This window comes from Morus notabilis, unplaced genomic scaffold (genome assembly GCF_000414095.1).
Source record: "Morus notabilis unplaced genomic scaffold, ASM41409v2 Scaffold1154, whole genome shotgun sequence".
Classification (NCBI taxonomy): domain Eukaryota; kingdom Viridiplantae; phylum Streptophyta; class Magnoliopsida; order Rosales; family Moraceae; genus Morus; species Morus notabilis.
This window is the reverse complement of record NW_010359557.1, coordinates 405,260-432,140: the sequence shown is the minus strand read 5'-3', so window position 1 is coordinate 432,140 and position 26,881 is coordinate 405,260. Positions and strand designations below refer to the sequence as shown.

The window sequence follows — 26,881 nt, the reverse complement described above, 5'->3', positions numbered from 1 at the left end:
CATGTTTTTACTAAAGCGGGGACATTTGACAAATCAATAATTCAGTAGCTCTCATACTCGTGACTAGATCAAAATTTCAAACCTCTAAAACAAATTTGTCAAGGTAAATGAAAACTAATAATAACATCCAAAAAAAACTTAAAAAAAAAAGAGAGTTTTTCTTGAAGTATTAGAAAAAATAAACTATAAACAATTATTTACTTTTCAGTCGTTAAATCCGTATTAAAAATTATTTATTTTTATATATATTTTTAATTTTAATATAATTTTAATAAATTTAACGGTCATAAATTAATATTATTAGTAAAAAAAAAAACAAAAAAAAAATGAAAAAGGTGATGCGAAAGAAATGACAACTTATTGGCCAAAAGATCTAGAAAGTCACTCAGCCAAGAGAAGGCCTAGAATAGTTGCCCAAATACTGGATCAGAAAGTCAAAGGTCTATAGTCAAGAAACGTATATCGTCACAAAGTTCGATTTTATTTTATTTTTATTTTTTATTTTTTACTAGGCTTTAGGACATCCAATCTGGGAAAACAACGCTTATGATTCTGCTAATGAAGTTGAAAAATCCTGAATTGTACATCTGTTAGAAGAAAATGTCTAACACCAGAAATTCATTTGTTTTCCACTATATTCTGGAAGGCCTTCATTTTTCCACTCTAAGAAAAGCAAGCAACCTTGGCCAAATCAATTGTCCTGTAGTTCTTATAACTTGAGCAAAGCTACCTTAGTCAATTGTATTTAAATAAAGATCAAGTAATCCATCATCCAACCTAAGAAATAATCGCAAATGATTCGCCTATTATAACAAAGTTTACCAGCCAATGTGGAAAATCAAACCTTAAAAAAAAAAAAAGATTACATGTAAAATTTGATACTAGATTGTGCGTCAAACTGTTTCATCCTTTGCTTTTCAAAATGGTTAACGATATATGTGTATACATATTTTATCATTACATAAATATAAACAGTTTCTGTAAGTGTGCATATTTTCTTGCACCGGGCGTGGTGCATTGTGTCATGTCATCCCATTCTTTTGGAAGTGGCAACCTTGAAGGAGTATACAATGGACTTAGTTGCTCTGTATTGTAGAGGACCAGTAACTGTATGTTTCCTCCGCCGATTTTGTGACCCGATTTCTCGACAACTATAAAGGTTGTTCCCGGAGATTTGCGAGGACTCTATTGTTTATCTTAAGTCCTAACTGATTTATAAAGCCTTGGAATATCTCTTCCATCAACAGACTATGCAGAAAGGCTGCTCATATGGTAGTCTTGAAGCTAAATACAATTTGGATGTACTTCCTCTCCAACTTGAAGCCACATATCATTGTCTTGTCCTTCATCGCTCCTATCATATTTCAGAAGTATCCCAAACAAAATTTTCCCCTGCTCAGAAACGATCAATTTGCTTGGTGTTAAGAAGAATGAAATGAAAAAAACAACCAAAGCAGAAAAGAAATTAGTAATGGTGAAAACGCAAACTCAATTAGTCGATCATGGCTGACCTTTAGCCTCCTATATGATGCTAGAGTAGCCAAAGGCTCATTTGACTTTTGCACGTGTCCTCCTGTATGAACAATGTTGATCATCTGGCAACGGTTGCATCCACCTAAAGACTGGAAAAGAAACTAGTATATGTTACTTATGTATTTTCCGAAACAGCAGACGTGCAGATTTGCCATAAACACTATTGATTGGAATGATCGACTGCAGTTGAAGGTATCCCATCTAAGAATGAAGATGGATGCAAGCATTTAAGGTTCGATATTTATGATATAACTAGTGCATATCTCCAGTATTTTAAACCGCTATAACAAGGTTGTGTAAGAAATATGAATGCCTACATCAGTCAAGAAGTCACTGTCAAATGGAAAAGATAAGAAAAACTAGACAGCAGAGTGGGTTTTAGTAAAATTCTGTCTTTAAAAAAAATTATCGCCAGTTTATATTACAAGAACTTACAGTAAAATATTTACGCCCGATTCTAAGATTTCTCCACTCATCTTCAGCATATGGTTCACCTCCAGCTATGACAAGGTTAGGCCGAAATCTCATTGGATTAACTTGAGCAACTGCTCCTTGTGAAGCCTTTTGCACATCTTCTGTCATCAATTAATGAGTGGCACAAGTCTCAGAACTCAAATAAACCAGGACCGAGATAACTTTTAAAATGAAAGCTATAATTTTCAAGTTTTGGTGTTCTATTGTCATTAAGCTTTCATATTGCTGCCCTAAGGATGCATTATATTTGGGCCTTCCTCAAATCAATTGAATTATATGGTTTAGTTTCACTGATTGAGATTCTAGGATCCTCTATTTCAATTTTGTTAGACTATCTTTCACATTAATATTAAAGATAATGCAATCTAATATTCTCCCTTATAAATCACCAATTAGCAAGTTTATTAGGAATCAAGGCAGTCCATTCTCATCAGCTCATATGAAAAGGATTATTTCATATTTGGATATGAAAAGTTTACTAGTTATATGTGAAAGTACTACAGTATGAGAACATACTTATGTTTATTCTGTTGTTGAGGTCAGCTACGCTTTCTTCAGATATTAATAAGAACTGAGCTTCATTAGCAAAATTTAATACACCCCGCACATCTCTGCACACGCCCGTACTATTGTTCTTATTCAGGCAAAGGCTGTGATTGGAACTGAAACAGCGTGACAAAGTGCATGGTCGCCCAATGGCACTGCTAAACCAAGTGTTGATTTCATCGTCATAACCCTGGACTTCATATCTAATAAGAAAGCAAAATAAAGATCAAATGAACAAAGATGCAGATAAATAAAAATTAGAGAGAATCATAAAAACAATTTTAGTTTTCAATGCATTTAGAGCTCTTTCCAAAAATTCCAACAAATTTGTGAGCGTCTATGTGATGTGAGTGAGAGGAAAAAAGTCCGATGTTAACTTGACTTCATCTCATGCATTCCAAGGATCTTTTAATACGTTTAAATCACGGCAACAATAAGATATGGCAAGACCTGAACAAATCTTAAATGTTGAATGACCAAAAACACAGAAAGTTCTTTCATATTTAAAGGTGATTTAAAGTTGGCCAAGATACTAATTATGAAAAAACATTATCATTTGCTGCTCATCTGCAACCAAAGTTAGCATTAATAAGCCTATCTATCCCATATTAGTTCACTGAAATTTTGAGACCACCACATGGCAACTGATTTACGAGGGCCATATCCGTTGACTAATAACCGGCAAACAGAACAAGCATGTGTCAAGCAAACTTATTGTGTCTTACCTCCGGCCATGTATATTAATTTCTTCTATCTGACAATCTGAGATGAGATTTATTGATAGTCTCACATTACAGCGTGGTGATTCGACAAACAATATTCCTAGCTTGAGGTCGACACAAGTACTTATAAAGCACATTTCGGGGACCTATAAACCAAGTTCCAATAAATTAAAACACGATACAACATATTGCTAATAAACTAAAATGTCTTAAGCACATGGCTAGAGCAGAAAATAAAAGTGAACCATCCCACATATGGCATTCAAGCACATAATACTATAAACCCCTCTTGTAACATGTGCGCATTTGTATTGAAGTGTAACCAAGGACGTGCTCAAAGGAAATAAGAGTTCACCTTCTTCTGCGTAAGAAGTTCTCCAGTTAGGCTTGTGAGTACCCACTCACGGTCATACTGTAGACCTGCTCAAAATATACCATATAGTTGAAAAACCATTGCTCAATTCTTTTCTCAAAGAAACTTGACGCTGTTAACTTAAAAGGTGTATATAAATGCACTTAAAATCCAATCTCTTCACTTAGACAAAGCATTCCCATTTGATTTGATTCTTTAGCGTGAATCCTTCTCTCTCTTTCTTCTTTGCTTTTTTTTTTTTTTTTAACTCTTCAAAGTTTAATGTTAACAGCACTACACAATTTTGAGTTCTTCCTTTACTTCAGGTTGCAAGGTCATTGCAAGGTGTTGCTTTGCTCTGTGCAAGATGAAAATAACAAACATATGGAGAGTAAAGCTACCTGTTCTGCTTAGAGGCCAACTTTGTGCGCTGAATCCTGCACATGATTTTATCGGGTAGACAACAATGCATTTCAGGTTTACTGGCACAGTTGAAGGTATGGCGTGATCACCTACGACAATGAAACTACAACATTACAACATTATTAAGGAGATAGAATCCACATTATTGATGTAGAAAACCTATGCCAGTTAAATGTGAAATGATTGAAAGATCTACGTATACGAAACTAAAGCAGAACGGACTGCGTTCATGTTGACATACACGTTGGAACTTTCTCCTTTCCTTTTTCTGTTTGTCCCTATGTGACTGTAAGACTTACCTATACTAGTAAGCCTCGCCTTGAGGAACCAAAGATAAGGTTGTGAAGTGTAATTAAATCCTATAACCATTACAAAATAGAAACTCCAGCAGAATATTTTGCACTAATGGATTGAATTATAACATTTTGTAACATAACATCAAGGTAAAAAGAAAGGAAAGAAAAACATTGAACAAAAGGTAAAGAATGTTTAATGCTATGCAATTTGGACTAAATTTCAACTCATCCATATTAGAGCACGAGGCAGCACATAAATAACCTTCATCTGGAAAGGGAATGGACCTTGCTTGAACTTATAAAAGGTTGGAGTTTGATCTAGTAATGCTACAAAGGACCTTGTTATGAAATCGACAAATTTCTGCAACATTTATTAGAAGAAGAGAAAAATTAGATGGATATGGAATATTGGAATTGTCAAAAGAATCAACCCTTTGATATATTCATTATTAAGCTGTTTATCCATTTCAACCTATAATGTAGAATGAGCAAGAAGGCTAAAAGAATTTGAAAATCCAAGCTCTAACTTTTGCTCACATATTTACCTAAAATATCACAACAGCTCAAATATAGAACTGTAGTAGCCTACCTTGGCATCTTCATATATCGACATGTAACCAAAGGATACTCTCACAGCTCCAGTTGGTTTCCCGTTAATGACATCATTATCATCCCAGCAAACGTGGCCAGCCTAATAAGGAAAGTTCAATTGTCAACAGCGTAATTCCATTTTATAAAATATTCAAATAGAATGAAAGTTGTTGATGAAAATAAAACAACAATCACCTCAACATTTGAAAGAAGATCCATGTGAGACAATCCAAGATATTTTGCACATGCACCAGGGTTGCAAAAACATCCTGTCTATTCAGAAAAGCAGGGTAAAAATTACACTGTCAGCATTCTTTCAAAAATGAAGTTAAATACCCTGATTTTTCTACCATCCCTAGCTCATGAAGAAGCAGATCTTTATTAGTACAACTAGGGGTTACATGCAAAATTGAGAACAAAAGCATCAAAAAAATAAAACAATTAAAACAATGCCAATAAAGTTGAAAATTGTAAACTATAACATGAATGCAAGTAAGAAATTTCTGAAATATACCCGTAACTGAATTCCTGACAAAGATGCCAGTTTTTCCACTTCGCGATATCCATACCAAGAACCATCTGGCCTTTTCAAGTTGAATGAGACAATAGGACCAAAGTCATGACATAATACCTGACAGATGATGGTTACAACATATGTCAAATTTGTTTCCTTTACAACACAGAAGGAAGGATGAGAAAAGAAGCATGAGAAAACAGTACTTATGAAATAGTAACTTACTATATTGACTTGTCAATTACCAAACAAGAAAATTATACATAACATGCAAAAACATACAGAACAAGATATATGCAAAAAGTGGTTAGTTTAAAATGACCTTGGAAGCTTCAGCTCCATAAAGTGTGCAAACACTAGCTCCATTTTCATGCCGTAAGGACAAAAGCACCTTTCTCACATACACTGCAAGTGATCTTGTATGCCTTGAAAGAGAAAACTTATTATGATTTGGAAAACACATATACATGTATAAATTGTGTGATTTGGAAAATATCATATGTATGTAGTATAGACATAAATATATATATACATACAATAAAATACCATCGAAACATCATATACGATATGAGAAGGTTAACTAATAAATTATAACTTACTGAGTTATTGCAGATGCAGTTAAAGAATTGAGAACTTTAAACCCATGAGAAATAGATGCAATGCTTAGAAATGAAATGGTCCCATCCTCAAACAGCTCTTCAACACCTTTTCTTCTTTTAACAAAATCAATATCAGCGATTGATGCAGCAACTGTGCCTGTAATGTTATCATGGTTAAAAATTCAGTAACTAAACTAAAGTACTAATTGAGAATAAGATAATGTAGGAGCCAACCTCCACTAAAGTAAGTCTTCTTCAATATATTGGCAGCATCTGCGATTTAAATGATGAAATGTTTAGATCATGCAAAAGCATATGATCAATAAATTGCTCTAATGTCCTATAAGAAATTGCACTGTTCTAATGTCCAATAAGAAATATCACATTAAAGATTTAAGAGACTGTATTAGCAGAAGATCAGTTAAATCTTCAATAGAAATGGTAATAACTATACCCGAAACAAATAGAAAAAAGGTAAAAAGAAAGGAAGAGACATCACAAGCAAATATGAAGCAAGTAGACTGAAAAATTTCAATAGAAAATTAATGCAATTATCATCAACAAAGTCCTAGAGCAACTTTTCATGCGTAGATAAGCTTCAAGAGAAATTTACGATTTGAAAAGAATAAACTCAGAGTACCTGCCTATAGTACCATACCAAAAGGGTGATTCGCTGATTGCAATACGTAGTTTAACACCACCATCATATGGTGATGCAATAAGATATCAATTATTTCGAAGTATATTGCTTACCATTTCGGACAATGAGAGCTCCGAGTCCAGTTGGATAGCCAAATAGCTTATCAACAAAACAAATAAACAAAAACAAGAACAAAGAATGTCAATCCAATTCAATGTAAACAACATGCTAGTTATAAATCCAGAAGTTCATACAATGTACCTTATAGAAAGATATGACAACAAAATCTGCTGGATACAGGGATAAATCTGGTGGCTCCGTTGCTGATCCCTTCGCAGCATCAATCAAGACCATCCAGTGCCCACTATTTGTGATATAAGAAGTGAGCAACAGGGGAAGAGGGGAAAGCGAGAAGGAAGGAAGAAAGAAGAAGACTCAGGTGATGAATATATATAGTCTAACTAGGCAGAAAATGCAGACACGTGCATGTAAAAACATGTATGCATAGTAGCTCCCATCTCTCCATTTTTTCCCCAAAAGAAGAGGAACGCAAAAGCAAACAATAGAAACCAAAGGCGTAGACAAGAGACCTTTAAGTGGTTCACATATAAGGCTAGAAGAGTATTATGTCTAGTATAAGCATCAACCATCTTAAGTCAAATAAATGCCGGTCTTCTCAGTCATAATCACTGAGGCTTGGAATGTGGAGTATTTGTGGCTTAAGCTTTGGTTTTGAATAGGAAATGAGGAAAAAAAGAATTAAAGAAAGGTAAGACGAGGAACGTAAATGAGCTTATGCTCGTGCATTACAGAGCCATTAAAGAAGAAGTAGACGGATAAAAGAAGAAGAGAAGAAACGTGAAGGAGAAAGAATCTTTTAATAAGCTCGTCAAAGCTTACCCATGCATGAGCAGCACAGAGCTTACCAAAGTTTCTATCTCCTCCATCTTTTTCTCCTCTTTCTTCGTTTCCTCTCCATCTTTAGCATTATAAGAAGCCCATCTACATTTTTTTCCCTTATCTTCTCTCTTCTTTTTTTCCCTCTCTTCTTTTCAAAATTCTGAGTTCAGTCTGAAAGACCCCAAAGGCACAAAAACAATGAGAAAGCTTTAAGGTGAAGCTTCTACATAAGCCTGAAGTGATTTTAAAAACAATGTCTGTACGTCAATGACAAAGAGGATCCTAAATTAACTAGCTTGTAAAGTAACTTGTATGGATTATTTACTTGCAAAATGGAGAGCCTTCCAAAATTCTTGCAGAATCTTCCTTTATCATCTTCACCAAATCAAGATTGAATCTCAAGCCAGAGAAATTGCACTCTGATGGGAAGGCAAACAAGTTATATGCATCACCTGCATAAGGTAAAATATGTTGTGAAACTAGTTGTGTAATTTATTAGGATTGTGAAAAGCACAAACAAATTTCCCAACAGCAAAATTAAGCGGTCCTTGTGCAATTTCAGAGAATTAGCCACACGTGACTAATAATGGAATGATTAAACTATTATCATCAATTATAAGGACCAAAAAATTTCATGCGCTATAAGATATGTCCACCAGGATTTACCTTTTGGCTCATGCTGAAGGGGTTTGGCATCATTTCTCCTCTGTACCTGATGCTGTGAAACTCTCATAGACGCGACTGTGCCATTGGATACATGCACAGACTCTTCAATATCGATTGCAAGAGCTGCAGCTCCTTGACTGAGAGCGTATCTAAGGCTTATTAAGGGTAACAAAGTCATGACAGGAAAATGAAACTACAAGGAGAGAGGATACTCCAGACACAGAACATCAAAAAAGTTATCTACATCAATATGATGCCAAATTAATCACGACATTACTTCCCGCAAATTTATATAACAATAATAATCACAATATTGTACAGGATACTCTCTTATTCCAAGAACACTGTTGTGATTCTCTATTGTGTATGTAAAACAACTTTCACTACTCCATGGAAAAGCCTCACCTACCAACTTCAATGCCGCAGTTGCCCCAGAAGTGAATATGCATTTGTAGTCTTTTGGGGAAGCTTTGAAATAGTCAAGAACCTATATGAAAGCAAAACAAGAATCCTATCAATAAGCCACAGACAATACAAGCAACAACAATTACTACGCACCAAGTTTCCATTCTACTTTTAGTTTGGGATTATTCTGCTTTAAAAAGTAGACATCGAAGCAAGCAACAAAAATGAAAAAAATTAGATTTACCAAAAAAAAAAAGGGGGACTTTAAGGACTTCCAATTTGACCCTTCAACATGAAACATCATAACAATCATTGTTTTCAAACACTAAAAAATTATGTTGAAAATAATCTGTAGACTAGGAATAATCATAAAATTTTTGAGAATTAATACCAAAAATTCAAAGACAAGTGTTACCTGTTGGCGGGCTTCCCTTATTATATCACAAGTGGCAGAGCTGGAATCACTTTGGCTATCTATACTTCAATTAAGGACCACCATTTTAAAAGAAGAATTGATTCAAAAGAAATCAAAATAGAAAACCCAATTCTTAAAGACAAAGATTGTATTAAGCAAGTTAAAAGTGACAAAAATCTATCTAGTTCGACAATAAGACTAAGATTCAACGTAACAGGATACGAGGATTCCCATAGACATTGCTCGCTAAATCCTTAAAGATTGCTTCCATCTGCAATTCAGAATACAAAGTCGCTCCAGCGTGATCCAAATACACAAGACCTAAGCCATTTCCGAACAAAAAAAAAAAATCGATCCTTTAAATCAAAAAACAAGACTTTGAGCAATGAAACGAAGCAAAAATAGCTTAATTTCTCGGAATCAAAGGAAGATGATAACAAAAATTAGAAGGAAAAAAAAAACATTTGAAACTAACCATCTATGCGTTTGAATTCGGTGGCTCGGATTTCGTCGATGGTTTTGGGAGCGTTTGGGTAGCCGTAGGATCCGCCATTGTCTTTGAGAAAAGCTTCCTTGTCTTCATTCATGGCTGAATTTCCATCAGAGTTTGCTTTGCAGAGTGGGCGAGCGTAAAAGGTGAAAGGGAAGAACTTTCTTTAAACGGCTGAAAAAGAAAATGCAAGGTCGTTTCATTTTATAGTTAAAGATACTGGTCGTTTTGTCAGTTCGTGTGTAAACACGTTGTCGAACAATCATGTCGTTTCAGAAGAATAAAACGGCATAGCATTTTTATTGAGGGATATTTATGTCTTACGATGATATAGATAAAAAAATAAAAAATAAAAAACTTGGATATTGTTCTGGAAAGTGTAAATTCGTGGAGTTTTTAGTTGGGTCGATAATCCGGACGAGGGACATGATAACACGATTTAAAATTTGTGTGAAGTTAATTGATTTATTATAAATGAGTTTAGATTATAATTAGGTTGATAAGATTAATACGATTAATAAATAAGTTAGGTTAGAGTTGATTTCTTAACACAAATTGACACGATTAATTATATGTCTCATTTACAATCTAATGATATGTGATATAACATGAAAGTTTATATGACACATTAAATACAAATACTATGAATTTTAATATTTATAGGTAAAATTCATTCATTTTTCTTAAAAAAAAAGATAAATTGACCAATAAACATATTAAACTTGTCTTGACCGTATTAAATAAGTCATTATTATATTAATTATTTATTTAATGTATTAATTTAAACGAGTTATTCATGTTAACACGATTAATAAATGAGATGTGTTTAGATTGATATTTTTGACACGTTTAATAAACAAATCATATTTAGATTAATTTTTTTTTACACAATTAATAAATAAGTTGACATAAATACGACATACTAACACGAATTGTCACCCTTAATTTTTAAATTAACAACTGCTTTTGATCTCTAAATTGATAAATTTATCCCTTTTAACGTATAGATAAAGATGTAATTAAATGCCAATTGATTGTTACTAACAAGATGTCATGATCGTGACCGTTCGATTTCAATATGCACGGTAGCTAATCGTGCGACCTATAGCATTGATCATCAACATTTACTTTACAATCGCATCGTTAACATTTAAAATAAAATTATCCGTTGGAATATAAATAAAAACAACATGTTAAATATAAATATTGTCACACTATTCAATATTAATGACCCATTTAGTTTGTTGATTTAAATTTTTAATTCTAATTGAGATGTGATTTTATATGAAAACTTTTTACTGTAATAAAAAAATTAAATGTGACTGTTTTTGAGAGTTTTTTATTATAACAAAACTCGAATCGATGAAATAAACGAGATCTAAATATATAAATAACTAGCGGCCTTTTCGTTTCCAGTGCGGAGTGTGATTCCTCTTCGGTGGTCTAATATGTTAATAATCCAACCACTTTAGTGGTTGAAAAGCCAATTCTAGCTAATATTAGGATGTTTCTTTACAATGTTGGTGGTGGTTCCTGTTGTTTTGTTGCTCGAACTTGCAATAAAGCGGCCCACATACTGGTAGAATTTGTTTTCTCTTTAGACTATTGATTGGAAGTGGTTCATCACTGTATTTTAAACATTGTATGTGTCAAAATGGCTATTGCTTGATATTAACTCCATTTTTATTTAAAAAAAAATCTTCAGATCAATGTATGGATTGTGTACGTAAAAACACTGAGGGGGCGTTTGGTAGATAGATCCAGAATTATGATTATAGATTCTTGTTTAGAATCAGTGTTTGTTTACAGTGATTCTGAATCATGATTCATAATTACTGTTTAGTTTGGATAATTCTGAATCATAATTCAGAGTCTGATATGATGTTTTAAACCAGAATCACTTGTGTTTGGTAAGGAGATTCATACAATGATTTGAATCATGGTTCATGGTTTGCTACAATATTTTCTATCATAAAAAATACACGTAAATCGAAAATAGTTTTAATCTCATGATTCTAATCCATGAACCAAACGTTAAAACTACTCCTCTCTTGATTAAGGTGATTCAAACCCCTGATTCTAAATAATAATTTCAGAATCATAATTTAAACTTAAAATCATAAATTATAATTATAATTTTAAAATTATAATTAAAATTACTCTAATTTAAATTATCGGGAACCCGAAAACGAGCATAAAAATTGGCTTTCACGCATTCGAAAAAGCATGGTTTTGCAACCACGCTCTCAGCTACAAGAATAGGTCTGATCATGATATCATTCAAAGTTTTTTTAGCTTGTACGTAAGCACCACCTAGAGAAAGCAAATTTCTTTTCTCAATCTCAGAATATATAAAAGGAGAAAGAGACAAAGTATTGATTGTCAGAGAGAGAGAAAGTTGTGCAAGTTTACATTTTTTTTTTTCCTTTTCCCTTTGCATTACGTATACATATATACGATTATCATAGACCATTGTATATATAACTATCGTCATTAGCCTCCCTTATTCCCGTTACCAAATATATTTAGATGACGTTTGATTAGAAGATTCAAATTATGTGATTCGAATTATTTTTTATTTATGTGTACTTTTTGTGAGAAAAAATACTGTAACGAATCACGAATCATGATTTGAATCAAGGAACGAATTCCTCTACCAAACATCCTCTTAGTAAAAAAGATAGTCGTACGTGTGAAAAGTCTACAGTATCCTATTGTAATAAACGCACTGTATGATGAGGAAATTCATAACATAATTATATATATGATTTTTATTGTCTCATAGACCATTGTATATATAACTATCGTCATTAGCCTCCCTTATTCCCGTTACCAAATATATTTAGATGACGTTTGATTAGAAGATTTAAATTATGTGATTCGAATTATTTTTAATTTATGTGTATTTTTTGTGAAAAAAAAATATTGTAACGAATCACGATTTGAATCAGGGAACGAATCCCTCTACCAAACATCCTCTTAATAAAAAAGATAGTCGTACGTGTGAAAAGTCTACAGTATCCTATTGTAATAAACGCACTGTATGATGAGGAAATTCATAACATAATTATATATATGATTTTTATTGTCGTTTATTAAAGTTATCGTCGTTTCTTAAGTTTTTTTTTTTATATTATTATTCTAAGTCAACGTGACTATTTGAGAGTATAGTCTTTTAGAAAGGATATTCAAGGAATTATTGTCGTTTTTTAAGGCTATGGAAATTATCGTTTCGCTATAAATTTTGCTTGACAAAGAGCTTTTGTGGTCTATACAGTTGATGTCGTTTCTTCACTCGATCAGACTTTCAACTAAAAAAAGAAAAAAGTTTATTGCAACAACTAGCAGCAAAAGACAAACCTCAAGTTACATTATAATGAATTATAAGCTTTCTTCATCACGATATATAGAGACCAACCACCAAACAAAGTAAATTACTAGCTAGACAAAAGAGATTAACACAAAGGATATGCCATGCATATGGGTACTCATGAGAGATGATATATATATATATATATATATATATATATATATGTGTGTGTGTGTATATAAGGCTATAGAGGCGAGCTAGGTAATTAAAAGCACAAGAACACGCATGAGAGATGATATATATATATATATATATATATATATATATGTGTGTGTGTGTATATAAGGCTATAGAGGCGAGCTAGGTAATTAAAAGCACAAGATTATAATTTAATGAATTGTCTATATCTTGGCAAAATCAAGAGACTTCTTTCCATCATGTGCATTTCCAAAGAAGTTGTTCATGTAATCTCCAAACACAACCTCCCTGTAGTGAGCAACTCCATCGCTCTGCACCACCTGAGGCAGTGGTCCAATCTTCTGAATTGGTTTTGGGATTGTGAATATTGGGATTGACACTCTCGATTGTGTACTTGTCGTACGCACCCTGTGTTCAGCACTTTTGTACCTTCCATTGCTCAGTATCTGATAACAAATCACATATATAGATCAGAAGTAGAATTATTACGTTAGGAAATCTTTATCGTTATGCGTGTTTTTAATGTCATATTATGTCAAAATAAAAAAATATATAAAATAGACGGAACATATTAGTGGACGTTTAGTTCATAAATTTAAAATTATGATTTAAAATTATTCTCGATTTACGTGTATTTTTTTAAGAAAAATACTATAACAAACTACGAATCATGGTTCAAATCATGACATGAATACACCAATCAAACGCACTCTAAAAATTTGATGGTCTAAAAAGTGGTATTTCTTTTTCTAGATATATACCCCACCAAAAATATTTTTCTTTGAAATTTTTTAAGGCTTTAATTGGACGCTTAATTAATTTATATATAATCTGTGACATGCATATATGATACATGGAAGTCATTTTTTTTATCATAACTGGATAGGTCAACTAATTATGTATTAACCTGCAAAGTGTCACCAACATTGATAACTAAAGCACCGGAGATAGGAGGAATCTCTATCCACTCTCCTTTCTTCACAGCATCCATGTCTTCTTCAACTTTAACGTACAGACCACCAATTCCATCTTGAAGTAACACAGTCAGGGTGCCCATGTCGGAGTGGCGGCCCACGCCGACGGTGAGGTCAGGATTAGGGCACGCCGGATAGAAATTCATGTTAACCATTTTGAGACCGATGAGAGCTTCAATTTCTGAGTCCTCCACCGTCATTTTAAGGTTGGAAATTAGAACTTTGAGTAGTCTCTTCACCATGTCTAGTGATGTCTTTAGATACTCAAGAGAAACTTCCCTACAAATATATAGTATAAAATAATATAATTAATAGGCAAACTGTCAGCACATACGCGTCACTTTCTTTGGGCCTGTTTAGTTTGTTGATTCGAGTTTTTAATTAGAGTTTAGATGTAACTTTATGTGAGAGTTTTTTTACTGTAGCAAAAAAGTTAGATGTGACTGTTTCTGAGAGTTTTTTACTGTAGCATAACTCGAATTCTAACCTCGAATCGGTGAAATAAACGAACCTTTATAATTTGCTTGTGTTATTTTCGAGAAGCATGCACTTGCTTTATTTTGCATACAACAAAGATTAATGTGCCCCGCATAAATGCTTACAAACTAGTTCCATTATCTTATTCTTAATTGCGTGTTAAATCAACTTTTTGCTATTTATTATGTCACTTTTGTACATGTGCATCATCGATTTATGATTCATCACACATATGGCACAAAAAATTCCCATGACAAAAATGACAAAAAGGTATTAACATTTGAGATAGTCTGCCACTATTATTTGACAAGTGACATGGTGGATAAAATATATGTCAGTTTGAAAGAAAAATGGTTATATGCGATCAATGGATGAGTGAAGACACTACGTAAATAAGATCATGTATAAATGTAGTTATTCTAGTCAAGCATATGATCTAGAAATAAATGTCAAGAAAAGTATAAAGTTAAGAGGGAAAAAAAAAATGAAAAATGAAAAAACTTACTTGCAAATTTCAGGCCAAAATTTAAGAGCATCATCATCAGTGGTATAAACCATACTGATATAGTCCTTCCACTCTAAGGCCTTCTCTTTCTCCGGTGCAAAGCTTGTCCCATACTTCACGTTAGGGCTAGGGCTTGCGCCTTTTCGGAAAAGCGCCTTATTCTCCGGCTTCTGCTCAAAAAACCGAAACGCAGCCGCTTTAAGCGACGCGAGGAGCTCCAAAGGCACGCCGTGGTTGACTACCTGGAAGAACCCTAGACTCTCCGCGGCGCGGACAATCTCCGCTGCCACGTTGTCGTGATCAGGGCCGTCCAATTTCGACAGATCGACCGGTGAAGCCTCGAGAGACTTGGCACTTGACTTCTCTATCCGCTCCTTCGGCGGCTGCACGTACCGCTCCGGCACATTTGAAACGCCTAGGTCGACGAGGCCTTTCACGCCGTATCCGTCGCGGACGACGAAGTTGAAGAGAGAGTTTCCGTCGTCGAAAGTACTCGGAGCCATTTAGTCTCTCTGATGGAAAATAATGCTCGGTGAATGTAATATGTTTTGGTTTAGAATGAAACAAAGTACATGAGGAAAATTAATTAAGAGAAAACCTTTTGTAATATTTTGTATTGCATGTCATAGTGAGAATTGCTTGGCCAAGATGATGGAATATATATAGTGCAATATTTAGCGAGCGTGACTTGGGTTTTGACATCTGAAGCAGCGTGATTTTGCGAGCACCCAACTACCATAGATTCTAGAGATTATGATTGATTATATTATTTCAAAGTTCATGTTCTATACCTTCTCAAAAGGCAAGCTTCATGATGGCTTTGAACCTTTTTGACCACACACATATGTATATATATGTATATATATATATATATATGTAAAACTCATCTATATATATGTTAAAACAAGGGGACATAATTATACTAGAGTCGGTCTTCTATTTTTTTTAGAATTTCCAACTTGGAATAATGGTAGGTCCTGTTTCGCACTTGTCAATATAATATTTACATGGATTAGTATCTCACTCATGTCAAGGGAAATTAATTAATTGCACATGCGTAAGGTGTGATTAGTCTGCGTTTTTTAAGTTTCACACGAATAAAGGATAAGGGAGCTGGATAAAGGTTTGTGGGAACGGCATGAATGACCATGAAAATGTTTGCCCCTGTTTGATTCGTTGGTTTAAATTTTATTGATTTGAACTTTTTTGTTCGAACAGAAAATTTGAACTTTGCGGTTTAAATTGTAGTTCGAATTAGTATCTAGATATGCAGTTAAAATTTTAATTTGAATAGAGAATAAAATTCAAATTAGTGTTTTGTAGGTGTGAAAAGCAGAGAAAGTTGACACATTTTTACTATTTAAAAATGATTTGAACGGTTACACTTAAAGGGAGAGTTAAACTCTAAATTTGACAGTTTAACTTAATTTAAACGGAGATATAATTCAGAATATATACTTACTAAATACGAGTTTAAAATATGCTCACTATTCGAATTGAACTGAATTGAGTGAGCATATTCAAACGGAGCTGAATTGAGTTAAACCAGTTGTTATTGTTTCTTTGAGTTTAAATTCTTTTCAAGGTTATTTCTTTTCAGGCACGTCCTCTCCACTCAAGGTGGGTTTTGGGGGGTTATTGTCTGTCCCAAATCTACTGTCACTTTGTATATTGCCGTTTATTGATTAAATATCGTTTTCTATGGATGTTTTCTAATGTACATGAATGTTGTTTTTTCGGTCAAAATCATTTTTCTTTCCGGGTTATGTCCTTCTCTATGCCAATCTCGTTTCACTGAGGCTAATGTTGCTTTGTCGTTTTAGATGTTTAGCGTCGTTTATTAAGTGGTTTTGTTTTATCGGTTATTGTCTTTCTCTTCGTGACTATCATTTTCGAGGGTTTTTGCTTGAAGGTGATTTCCTTTAAGCAATTGAAGTCGTGTTTCATTCTATGATATATGCATATACATACACACACACACACACACATATATATATATATATATATATTGCTTTTTTATTGCGTTTATTAAGTTTCGGTCGTTTCTTTTTTCCTTTTTTTTTTTTTTGACGTTTTTACATGTCAATATCCCGTTTTGAGAGTATAGTCCTGGAGACAGGATATTAAAGAAGTTACGTCGGCCTCCGGCTTTATGACTAAGGTAGTTATTGTTTCATTAATAAGGTCCGTTTAGTTCACTGATTTAAATTTTTAATTTGAGTTGAGATGTGATTTTATGTGAGAGTTTTTTTATTGTAGTTAAAAAGTTATATGTAACTGTTTTTAAGAACTTTTTACTGTAATAAAATTTAAATTTTAAACTCGAATCGATAAAATGAACAAGACCTAAATTTTGCTTTGCTTGATGAAGAGTTTTTGCCCTCTGTAGAGTTGATGTCGTTTCTTCACTCGATCTCGTTTTCATACGAGGTTTACGTTGAAGCTTTGCTCGTTTTCTGAACTCATCTTTACCATCGCTTCAAGTACTATTGAATTATTGATATCTTTCTTGGTGAACGTAATTTCAGAAGCTTGTGTCGTTTATTCAACTTTGATGTCGTTTCTGTGACGTCATTGTCGTTTCCAACAGTTGTCTCAGTTCTGATATCTGATGTCGTATTTTACACTACTGTCGTTTTCATCATTTCCAAAATTTATGTCGTCAGCTAAGGCGTCAGCAAACGCGGTTTTGAAAATTCTCAAAAATCTCTCCTTCAAACCCCAAATCAAATCCCCCCTAAAAAAAAAAAAAGAAGAAATCAATCAATCAATCAATCAAGTCAACCAATCTTCCGACCGACCGATCGATCGATCAATCAATGGCTTCGATCTACAGCTGCGGGGAGTGCGGGACCGACCTGAGCCTACAGACGGCGAATCTGTACCCTGCGGACTTCTACTTCGAGGCCGGCAACAAAGGAACGCTGTCGTTCGCCGCCGTGGCCGACGCTGCCAAGTTCCGGTTCAAGAAGGAGGACAAGATCCGGCCTTTCTTCGAGACGGTCAACTACTGGGGAATCCAGAGGAAGAGGACCAAGATCAAGTGCGATCACTGTGGCCATCTGCTCGGGTACGTCTACGACGACGGCGCTCCGATGACCAACAGTCCCGGTCAGTTCCACTTTGGCCCCAGTCAGGTCATTCCTAGGGCTCCTCGCTATAGGTTCAAGACCAAGGCTCTTCGAATCACCTCCCACACTTGATCTCTTTCTTTTTTGTTTTTTTTCCTTTTTGTTTTTATTTGTTCGTGTGAATAATAATTGGTTTGAATTTTTAATTTAAATTGAGATATGAATTTATTTAAAAATTTTTTATTATAAAAAAAATTAAATACGAATGTTTAGTAAAATAATTTAAATTCTAAACTCAAATAATAATGAACGGACTTAAATAAATTGGTTAGTGTTCTGGATTATTGCTGGCTGGCCTTTTTGTGGGTATCTGCAGATTGTTTCTATGATTCAATTGATTTAATTCGCTTTCTTAGTTTTGTAGTTGATGAAGATTGAAATTGATGATTTATAGTGGTGGTTTTGATGTCGATTGTACATTTTGTTGTCGTTTTTAATGGTGGTTTTGAATTTGATGTCCAGATGTACCCAAGTTTTTGGATATGATTGCTGAATTCGGGGATTCCTTGTCGTTGCCATTTTGAATTTTTTGTCGTTTAATGATATTGTCGTTTTTGCGATTTGATGTTGTTTATGGTGGATGTATTCTTTTATTCTTGGCTATTGTCGGTTTTTAAAATGATGCCACGAGGTTTTTATTTTTTATTTTTATTTTTTTTTCAAATCCGTTGTTTTTATTTCTTTTAGTTGGTTGTTATATTGCTATGCCCCAATTTAAAATTTGCTACGACAAGTTGGAGGTCTTCTTTTCTGCGGCCCTTTTTTGTTGTTGTTGAAAATCAATCTTTGCTATGCGAATTTTTTGGATTTATTATTATTATGTTTTTTAAAAAAGACCCTTATTTGTGTTTTTTTCTCACTGGTCACTTTAGCTTGATCGACTGGGGGCACAAAAATTTGCATAAATAGGCTTTTCTTTGACATTTTTTTTAGCCTTAGAGAACAAGTAACTATAGATTTTCTTTAAGTTGGGTCCACATAAAGAATTCCCCAACTTTTTTATAAGGTTTCATACTAATACATAATCTGTAATTAGCCAGATATTCAGAATGGTCTTATATATATATATATATATATAATAATCTGTAATTAGCCAGATATTCAGAATGGTCTTATATATATATATATGTGTGTGTGTGTGTGTGTGTGTTTTTCAGTTCCATCTGGCACTCTAAACAATCGATAACATGAATCTGATATCAATAGTTCTTAATAGCCAAGCAAAGATATACTAATATAACTCAAGGCAATTTGACATTAACAAGTAGTGATCAACAAGAGGTTTTTTAATGGTTGTACGTATAGTTTAGCGGTAATTTCACACTTGACTCCATTACAAGTTGAAGAGTCTTCTATGGACTCCCACACTCAATTCTTTTTTTTTTTTTTTAAAGTGAATATTTAAATATGGGAAAAGAGTTTATTGAAAGCCCATTCTTTCCTGATCATCATGAGTGCACCTAATTTAGATGATGCAACTTGTCATTATGTATAAAACATCCATTATGCATATGAGATTAACTTTGAGTTTTGATATGACCATAAAATCATTTGTTGGTTATCTATCACAATTCACAAACCTGCTTTCTTAGCCCTTATGGTGTTCAATTATTAGCACGTATTACTTAGGTAGAATAATGCTTATCTTTTGTGGTTTGGTAACACATTTTTCTTGATATAAGTTGCTGGGACTCCATGTGAGAAAATGATGAGATTATGATGAGATTAGTACCTTTTTCCTATTCCACATTTGGTATTCATAATATTATAATGTGATGAAAGGATCCTTACTCTTAGTGCCCAAGATGGGTATTTTTCCCACTTATTGTAGAAGTATCCCAACGCATTAATTGCTTCACTACAGAGAAAGAAATGGGTAGATTTTCCTTTCAAAAATAGAGAACCTATTTAATTAATTGGAGTCAAATTTGTCATAATTAAAAGAAAAAAAAAAAAGAGGCGGTGATTGGGACTGAAAATGGTTAAAACCATTGAAATTCTCCACCCCCTACTCATAGGTGTAAAATTCAGCTTTCCTGAGTCTACATTAGTCATTACGAATTGATTTTTAAATTATTTAAATTTACCTACACCCGTCCTTATAATTCATAGAGATTTACCCTATTAGTACTATGTATTTTTCAACATCAAAGTAAATTTGACATAAGTTTAATCATGTCAAAATAAAAGGCAATTTTAACAAAGTTCTCCAAAACAATGTAAAAATAGGATACTCTTCTTCTTCTTCTTCTTCTTCTTCTTTGAAAAAATAGGATACTTTTATACCTTATAAAAAATACGGTACATATAAAGGGCTCGAGACATCTTGTAGATTTACGTTTGTCAACTAATTGAGACTTCTAAGAGAGTGATAGATTTAATCATAGACAAACTTGTTCCTCAAGGGAAAGATAATCAGGCATTTTTTTTAATATCCAATAAATTTTGTTTATTCAAAAGGAACGCGTCTCTTAGGCAAAAGCCTAATTGACACTGAGGTCATTTAATAGCTAGGCTACTTTATGCCATGATAATAAGATTCTCAGTGACATGTAAATAAAATATATAGTGGCTTAGCCACTTATTAGTGTATTAGTATGGTTAGTTGGAAAGTTAAATAAAATCTAGAATCTTGCATAGGACATTGAAATTCTTACATTTTGTTAAAGAAGATATTTTTGGAGAGCAAAGCTACATAAAAAAAAAAAGACAGATAACATTATTACCACATGAGATCTTTGATGAGTTTGTGAAGTTCATACTTGATTCCAAAAATTATGTTTGCTGAGTTTGACAGAATGATATTTTTCTTTTGTCCTAACAGATCTGCAAGGTCATTACACACTTAACGCATGATCGGATCTTTATTTCTACCTAGAATAAATTACAATGTATCTGTCTCTGTAATCAGATCATCACTACTTTCATTACCAATATATACATACATATTCATACACACACACACACACCCACCATATCACTATTTCTATATATATATATATATATATATATACACATTTATTAGGTTGTTTCAATTGTGTCAAGCCTTCTGTACTCTCACATGCATGGTAATATTTCTCTAGTAACAAAAAGTTCATGACAATGACACTTCTATATTTTGATTAATATTCTTCTAACTATATTCTATATATGCAAGTCATATATGTGTTAAAGATTGCTGGCAAATTATGGGTTCGTACTAATTATGACAAAAGTAGATCATTGAATATCACAGAGAGAGAGAGAGAGAGAGAGAGAGAGAGAGAGATCCCTGCATTGTAGAGAAAGAATGATTAATAGCTATCACCATGTATTTGATCGCCTCGTCCACACACGCCTATAACTAAAGTACATCATTAGGATACATGACTAATTCTGGGTCATATAAAATGAATCTGTCACAACTCAGTAAGGAAATTAAAGAGAGAAAAATAAACGTTTATGAAAGACTAAGCTTTCGGTGGATTGAGACAGCAACGGAGCAACGAGCCTCTTGTTACCTGATGTGATCATAAAGGGTCCTGGATATTCAACATGGCAAATATTGCTGCTTCAACTTTTATTGGTCAATATTGTATTAGAAAAGTGCAATTACTAATTGTGTGGTTATAAATTTTTTAGTTTGAATCAAGAGTTCAGCTTGTTCTTTTTGTAACTTTTAACAGAAATGTAAATTTATGAGAGAGAAATCACAGTACTAACAATAATGTTTAAATTATAGTTCAAACTAATGAAAGGAACATATGTGGGTTTTAACTTTGGTTTAAACTTGTGTTTGAAAGTGTAAAGTACTCTGAATAGTAAAAAAAATAATTCCAAGAAATTGGTGTTTGGACAGTGCACATTCAGTTATCAATTTGAGCCAAACTCATGAGTTCAAACCACAAGAATTAACAAACCAAATGCATCATAAGGGTTTTTTACATTTCTCTCCCTCTTTTTATTTGTTGGTGCTAACGTCAGAGAATCTATTGGTAAATCTGGCGGTAAAATAAGAAATGAGTAAACACGAAGATAATATGAACTTAGAGTATTTTACGTGAAAAACCCCTAAAGGAGACATGGTAAAAACTACATGACAAGTGTAGAAGGATTTCACTATGAGAAATGGAGATTACAACCTTCTCTCTAAATTACATTGAGAGAATAATAAAAACTACTCTCTCATATAAATAGGAGAAACACCTCACAAAAGAAGAAAAACTGGAGAAACTAAATTTCTCTCACACTATGGGAATTCTCTCTGAAGGGTGAGAATATGATGCAGAACTGAGAAAGAAAGGAGCTCTATTTATAGCTGAGTTCCCCCTTGAGAAAACCGTATAAGCCCGTTGTAAACAACTAGCTCTTCCCTCAAATGTCAGTATCGAATTTGCTGTTGACTTCCCCTGTCTCTCTCCCTTTTTTTTCATTCTTTCCTTCAAAAATTGTGGTTGCCTTTGGCTTATTAGGCAACGTTTACATTCTCCCACTTGGAGATTTGATTGAGAATTAATCATGTCTTCACACCATCCTTTCTACATTGTCACTGCCATGCTGCTTACGCTTTTGCTAGGCCACACCAGAATCTACACCATGTGAACTTGTTAGTATTTAGTGGCTTGGTCAATGCATCTGCTAGGTTCTCTTTTGTGTGAATCTTTTGCATATGCACACTTCCTTCTTCCACTACTTCACGAACAAAGTGAAATTGAACTCCTATGTGCTTCGTCTTGGAATGAAAGGCTAATTCCTTGCAATGTGCAAGGCGCTCTGGCTGTCACAAAATAAAAGAATCTTCTATTCTTTGTGCCCGAGCTCCTCCAATAACCTTTTAATCCAAATTGCTTCCTTGTAAGCTTGTGTAGCCGCCACATATTCTCCTTTCGTTGATAATGCTACAACTGATTGCAATTTCAAAACCCAACTTACGGCTCATCCTTAGTGGATTTTCTTTTATCTGGATCACCTGTAAAATCTGAATCCACAACCCCTGATAGTAAACTCCGATCCTCCATAACATAATACAACATCTGAGGTACCATTGATGTATCTCAGGATCCTCTTAAACAGTACTCCAATGCTTTTTACCAGAATTCACAATGTACCTAGTAACCCCTCCCACTGCTTGTGCAATGTCTGATCTTGTACAAATCATAGTGAATATTAAGCTACCACTACTGATGCATATGGTACTTTAGACATCTCCTTCATCTTTGCTTCATTACTAGGACACATCTTAAAGGGTAACTTGAAATTAACAGGAAGAGGGGTAGCGATTGGCTTACAATCTTACGTGTTGAAGCGTTGCAAGACCTTCTTCAAGTAATTCTTCTGAGAAAGCCAAATCTTCCTATTATTTCTGTCTTGGTGTATTTGCATCCCTAGAATCTTGTTTGCTAGCCCTAAGTCATTCATATCAAATTTCCTAGGCAACTGTGCCTTCAAATCTTGAACTCAATTTTTGTTGGGGCCTACGACCAACTTGACGTCCACATACTACAGTAAAATGATGAAATCTCCATCACCAAACCTCTTGAAATACACACAAGGGTCTACACTGAGTCTATTGTACCCAAGGCTCATGATATAGGAATCAAATCTCTTGTACCAACACCTTGGCGCCTGTTTGAGACCGTACATAAATTTATTCAACCTGCAAATTAAGTTCTCTTTTCCTACTTCTGTAAAGCCTTATGGTTAGAGCATATAAATCTCTTTTTCAAGATCTCTATGAAGAAAAGCAGTTTTCACATCTAACTGCTCTAGATGTAGGTCAAACGTAGCCACATCCCCAAAATTACTCGAACTGTAGTGAGTTGAACCACATGTGAAAATATTTCATTAAAGTCAATACCTTTTTTCTGAGCATATTCTTTCACCACTAATCTTGCACGAAATCGCTCTACTTGGTCATTACAATCACGCTTGATCTTGTAGACCCATTTGTTTCTCATAACCTTCCTTCCTCGTGGTAGCGAAATAAGATCCCACGTCTTGTTCTCGTGTAAGCCTTCGATTTCTTCCTGCATTGTTGTCATCCACAAGGATACATTTAGGCTTTTGATTGCCTCCCGGAAAGTTGATGGCTCTCCATCCTCTATTAAAAGATAGCATGCAACATTACTCTCAGTAACATAATCTGAGTGCCAAACCAATGGTCTTCTCTCACGAGTTGACTGGTGAACTTTGAAAGCCCCAGACTCGATTGGTTGTGCTCTAGTGTTGCTTCAGAAGAAACTAGATCTTCATCTAACTTACTCTTCCACTTGAACCGTAGTAGTATCTGACTTCTCCTTTAAAGTGTTATTATCTCCCTTTTTGTATAGTTTATCCTCTGTAAATATGACATCTCTGCTTATGTCAATCTTATGGGCAATGGAATCCCACAAGCGATACCCCTTAACACCATCAGCATACCCTAAAAAGATACACTTTCTAGATTTCGAATCCAACTTAGATCTTTCATGGTCATTGTACATGACGTACACAAAACTTCCAAATGTATGTAATTGAGAATAATCAGCTGCCTTACCAGTCCACATCTCCATTGGTGTTTTCAGATCAATCGCAGTTGATTGAGACTGATTAATCACATAACATGTGATTTTGACTGCTTTTACCCAAAACAACTTGGCTAGACCTGCAGTCCTCAACATTACTTTTGTTCTATCCAATAATGTTTTGTTCATCCATTCTGCCACTCCATTTTGCTAAGGAGTGTACACTGCCGTGAACTGCCTTATAATGCCTTCTTGTTGACGGAATGCATCAAATTCATCACTTGTATATTTTCCTCTATTGTCAGTCCTTAGACACTTGATCTTCTTTCTAGATTGAAATTCCACCTGCGCTTTGAAAACTTTGAAGACTTCAAAAAGATCCGCTTTCCTTTTTGATTAGATACACCCAACATCGCATGGAGTAATCATCAATGACCCCATTCTCAATGCGGGTCTTGCTACCAACATCATCTAATTATCCTAAAGACAATAGATTATTCTTCAGGCCATTCACATGCCGTACCTTCTGTATAATACAAACAACACCATCATATATCTTTAGTTTGATAGTGCCAATACTAGCGATCTCCAAGGCATGATCATTTCTCATGTATACTGATCCTTCTGAGATTGGTTCATATCGATGGAACCATTTTTTCCTAGCGGTCATGTGCCATAATGCTCCCAAATGCAGTATCCACGCATTAGTAAGTTTCTGTCTACCTTCAATAATTGTTGTTGCCTCGTTGTATAAGACGTCACACCATCATCTGAGGTACTTGCCATATCCCTTGAGAATTCCTCGCTTCACTCTTCTTAACCTTACACTCCCTCTTAAAGTGCCCTTCCTTGCCACAGTTGTGACATCTCATGTTCTTCTTTTTACTTATGGATTTTGATCTACCATGACTTTGACTCTAACTGGGGCCACGTTCTGTTATCTCCCTCTCATCATCGTTAAAGCTTCTGCTTGCTGTGAGCTTGTCAACCTGTCTTCCTTATTATTGCGCTGACTTTCTTCTTCAAGGACTATGCCTGCAACAACTTCTAAGCATAGGCCTTTTAAAACATTACTATTGGCTATGTTGATGATGAGTTGATCATATGAATCAGGTAAACTTTGAAGAAGAATCTATGCACGTTCATTTTCCAACATATTCTGACCCAACTATGTAAGCTGAGCGAATAGAGTCTACAGGTTGTTGATATGGTCGGTTACCAGTGTGGATTCTACCATCCGAAGAGTATAAAGTTTTTTCTTCAGGAAATCTTGTTGTGAAGTGACTTGGACTCGTAGAACTTCGTCAGACTATCCTAAATTCCTTTCGTTGTTTTCTTCTCTGCGATACTTTATAGATCCATGAATGCTAATGCCAGGTGTAAATTGGCAATAGCATTACCATCCATCTCGTTCCACTTGTCATCGTTCGTGATTTCTTACAGTCTTTCTCCGATAGCCGCTAAACAATTATCCTTCCGTAAAATTGCCTGCATCTTTATTTTTCACGACGTGAAATTACTCCCGTTGAACTTCTTTATTTCAAAATTTTCAGCCATTTCGTGATTTGCTTAACTTCTACTGTTTCACTATAGTTGTGAACAATACCCATATAGTAACTGTACCGATTAGGTAATTCCCAGGAAAGACTGTAAATGAATACACCGGTTCTATCAACAAAGGATATATCTAGATAGCCTCCTAGGCAGAACCAACTTACATAGGTAGACCACTTAAGTTCCAGCCTCCTAAGACAGAACCTACTTACGCCGTACTTATTCGCACCATGAATAATACCATATACGTGAACAATAACTCCATCGTGAATAATAACTTCACCTAAATTGATCTGATACTACTTGTTGGCAAATCCGGCGGTGAAATAAGAAATGAGTAAAAATGAAGATAATATGGACACATAGTATTTTACGTGGAAAACCCCCAAATGAGACGAAATAAAAACCACGAGACAAGTGTAGAAGGATTTCATTATGAAAAATGGAGATTACAACCTTCTCTCTAAATTATACGGAGATAACAATAAGAACCACTCTTTTATGTAAATAGGAGAAACACCTCACAAAAAAGAAAAACTGGAGAAATTGAAAATGACTTTATTTTCAGTACGAAAGTAAAAATGAGATTGTTTTAAGAATCATTATGAGACTGATTTTGAAATTACGTGTGGTTGATTTTTCAAGAGATTGTTTTAAGTATAATAAAAAATTTAAAATTGTTTT

The 26,881-nt window shown here is 34.2% G+C and overlaps 3 protein-coding genes across 4 annotated transcripts; 1 reads left to right on the top strand and 2 right to left on the bottom strand.

Moving 5' to 3' along the window:
* Nucleotides 1-807: 807 nt before the first annotated feature.
* LOC21399319 (molybdenum cofactor sulfurase) lies at nucleotides 808-9,725 on the bottom strand. 2 transcript variants are annotated; one of them, XM_024163373.1, is made up of 22 exons: nucleotides 9,552-9,725; nucleotides 9,299-9,397; nucleotides 9,077-9,135; nucleotides 8,583-8,743; nucleotides 8,257-8,405; nucleotides 7,916-8,042; nucleotides 6,952-7,054; nucleotides 6,804-6,849; nucleotides 6,285-6,323; nucleotides 6,051-6,207; nucleotides 5,774-5,876; nucleotides 5,452-5,568; nucleotides 5,133-5,210; nucleotides 4,936-5,037; nucleotides 4,632-4,707; nucleotides 4,029-4,139; nucleotides 3,631-3,695; nucleotides 3,279-3,421; nucleotides 2,524-2,756; nucleotides 1,969-2,108; nucleotides 1,512-1,622; nucleotides 808-1,392 (listed from the first exon to the last, which is right to left on the bottom strand). In XM_024163373.1, the coding sequence occupies exons 1-22, from the start codon at nucleotides 9,661-9,663 to the stop codon at nucleotides 1,285-1,287; spliced, it is 2,439 nt and encodes an 812-aa protein (XP_024019141.1). In that variant the 5' UTR covers nucleotides 9,664-9,725; the 3' UTR covers nucleotides 808-1,284. The 2 variants fall into 2 exon arrangements, with proteins under 2 accessions (XP_024019141.1, XP_024019142.1); XM_024163374.1 differs by having other exon boundaries at nucleotides 1,969-2,105.
* A 3,552-nt stretch (nucleotides 9,726-13,277) lies between these two features.
* On the bottom strand, nucleotides 13,278-15,533 carry LOC21399318 (feruloyl CoA ortho-hydroxylase 1). Its single transcript, XM_010094751.1, has 3 exons — nucleotides 15,031-15,533; nucleotides 13,982-14,327; nucleotides 13,278-13,520 (listed from the first exon to the last, which is right to left on the bottom strand). Exons 1-3 carry the CDS (start codon nucleotides 15,531-15,533, stop codon nucleotides 13,278-13,280), a joined length of 1,092 nt encoding a protein of 363 aa, XP_010093053.1.
* Nucleotides 15,534-17,761: 2,228 nt separating this feature from the next.
* Nucleotides 17,762-18,235, top strand: LOC21399317. Its single transcript, XM_010094750.2, has one exon. The coding sequence runs from the start codon at nucleotides 17,850-17,852 to the stop codon at nucleotides 18,231-18,233; it is 384 nt and encodes a 127-aa protein (XP_010093052.1). The 5' UTR covers nucleotides 17,762-17,849; the 3' UTR covers nucleotides 18,234-18,235.
* The last annotated feature ends 8,646 nt before the right edge of the window (nucleotides 18,236-26,881 follow it).

Excerpts from the sequence above, each read along its gene's own strand:
- LOC21399317 (XM_010094750.2), top strand. The coding sequence starts at position 17,850 with ATGGCTTCGATCTACAGCTGCGGGGAGTGCGGGACCGACCTGAGCCTA.
- LOC21399318 (XM_010094751.1), bottom strand. The coding sequence starts at position 15,533 with ATGGCTCCGAGTACTTTCGACGACGGAAACTCTCTCTTCAACTTCGTC. Across the intron at positions 14,328-15,030 it reads TTTTGGCCTGAAATTTGCAA|GGAAGTTTCTCTTGAGTATC; the intron begins GTAAGTTTTTTC and ends ATATATTTGTAG. Across the intron at positions 13,521-13,981 it reads ATGTTGGTGACACTTTGCAG|ATACTGAGCAATGGAAGGTA; the intron begins GTTAATACATAA and ends ATTTGTTATCAG.
- LOC21399319 (XM_024163373.1), bottom strand. The coding sequence starts at position 9,663 with ATGAATGAAGACAAGGAAGCTTTTCTCAAAGACAATGGCGGATCCTAC. Across the intron at positions 8,744-9,076 it reads TAAGGGAAGCCCGCCAACAG|GTTCTTGACTATTTCAAAGC; the intron begins GTAACACTTGTC and ends GCTTTCATATAG. Across the intron at positions 1,393-1,511 it reads CATCATATAGGAGGCTAAAG|GGGAAAATTTTGTTTGGGAT; the intron begins GTCAGCCATGAT and ends GTTTCTGAGCAG.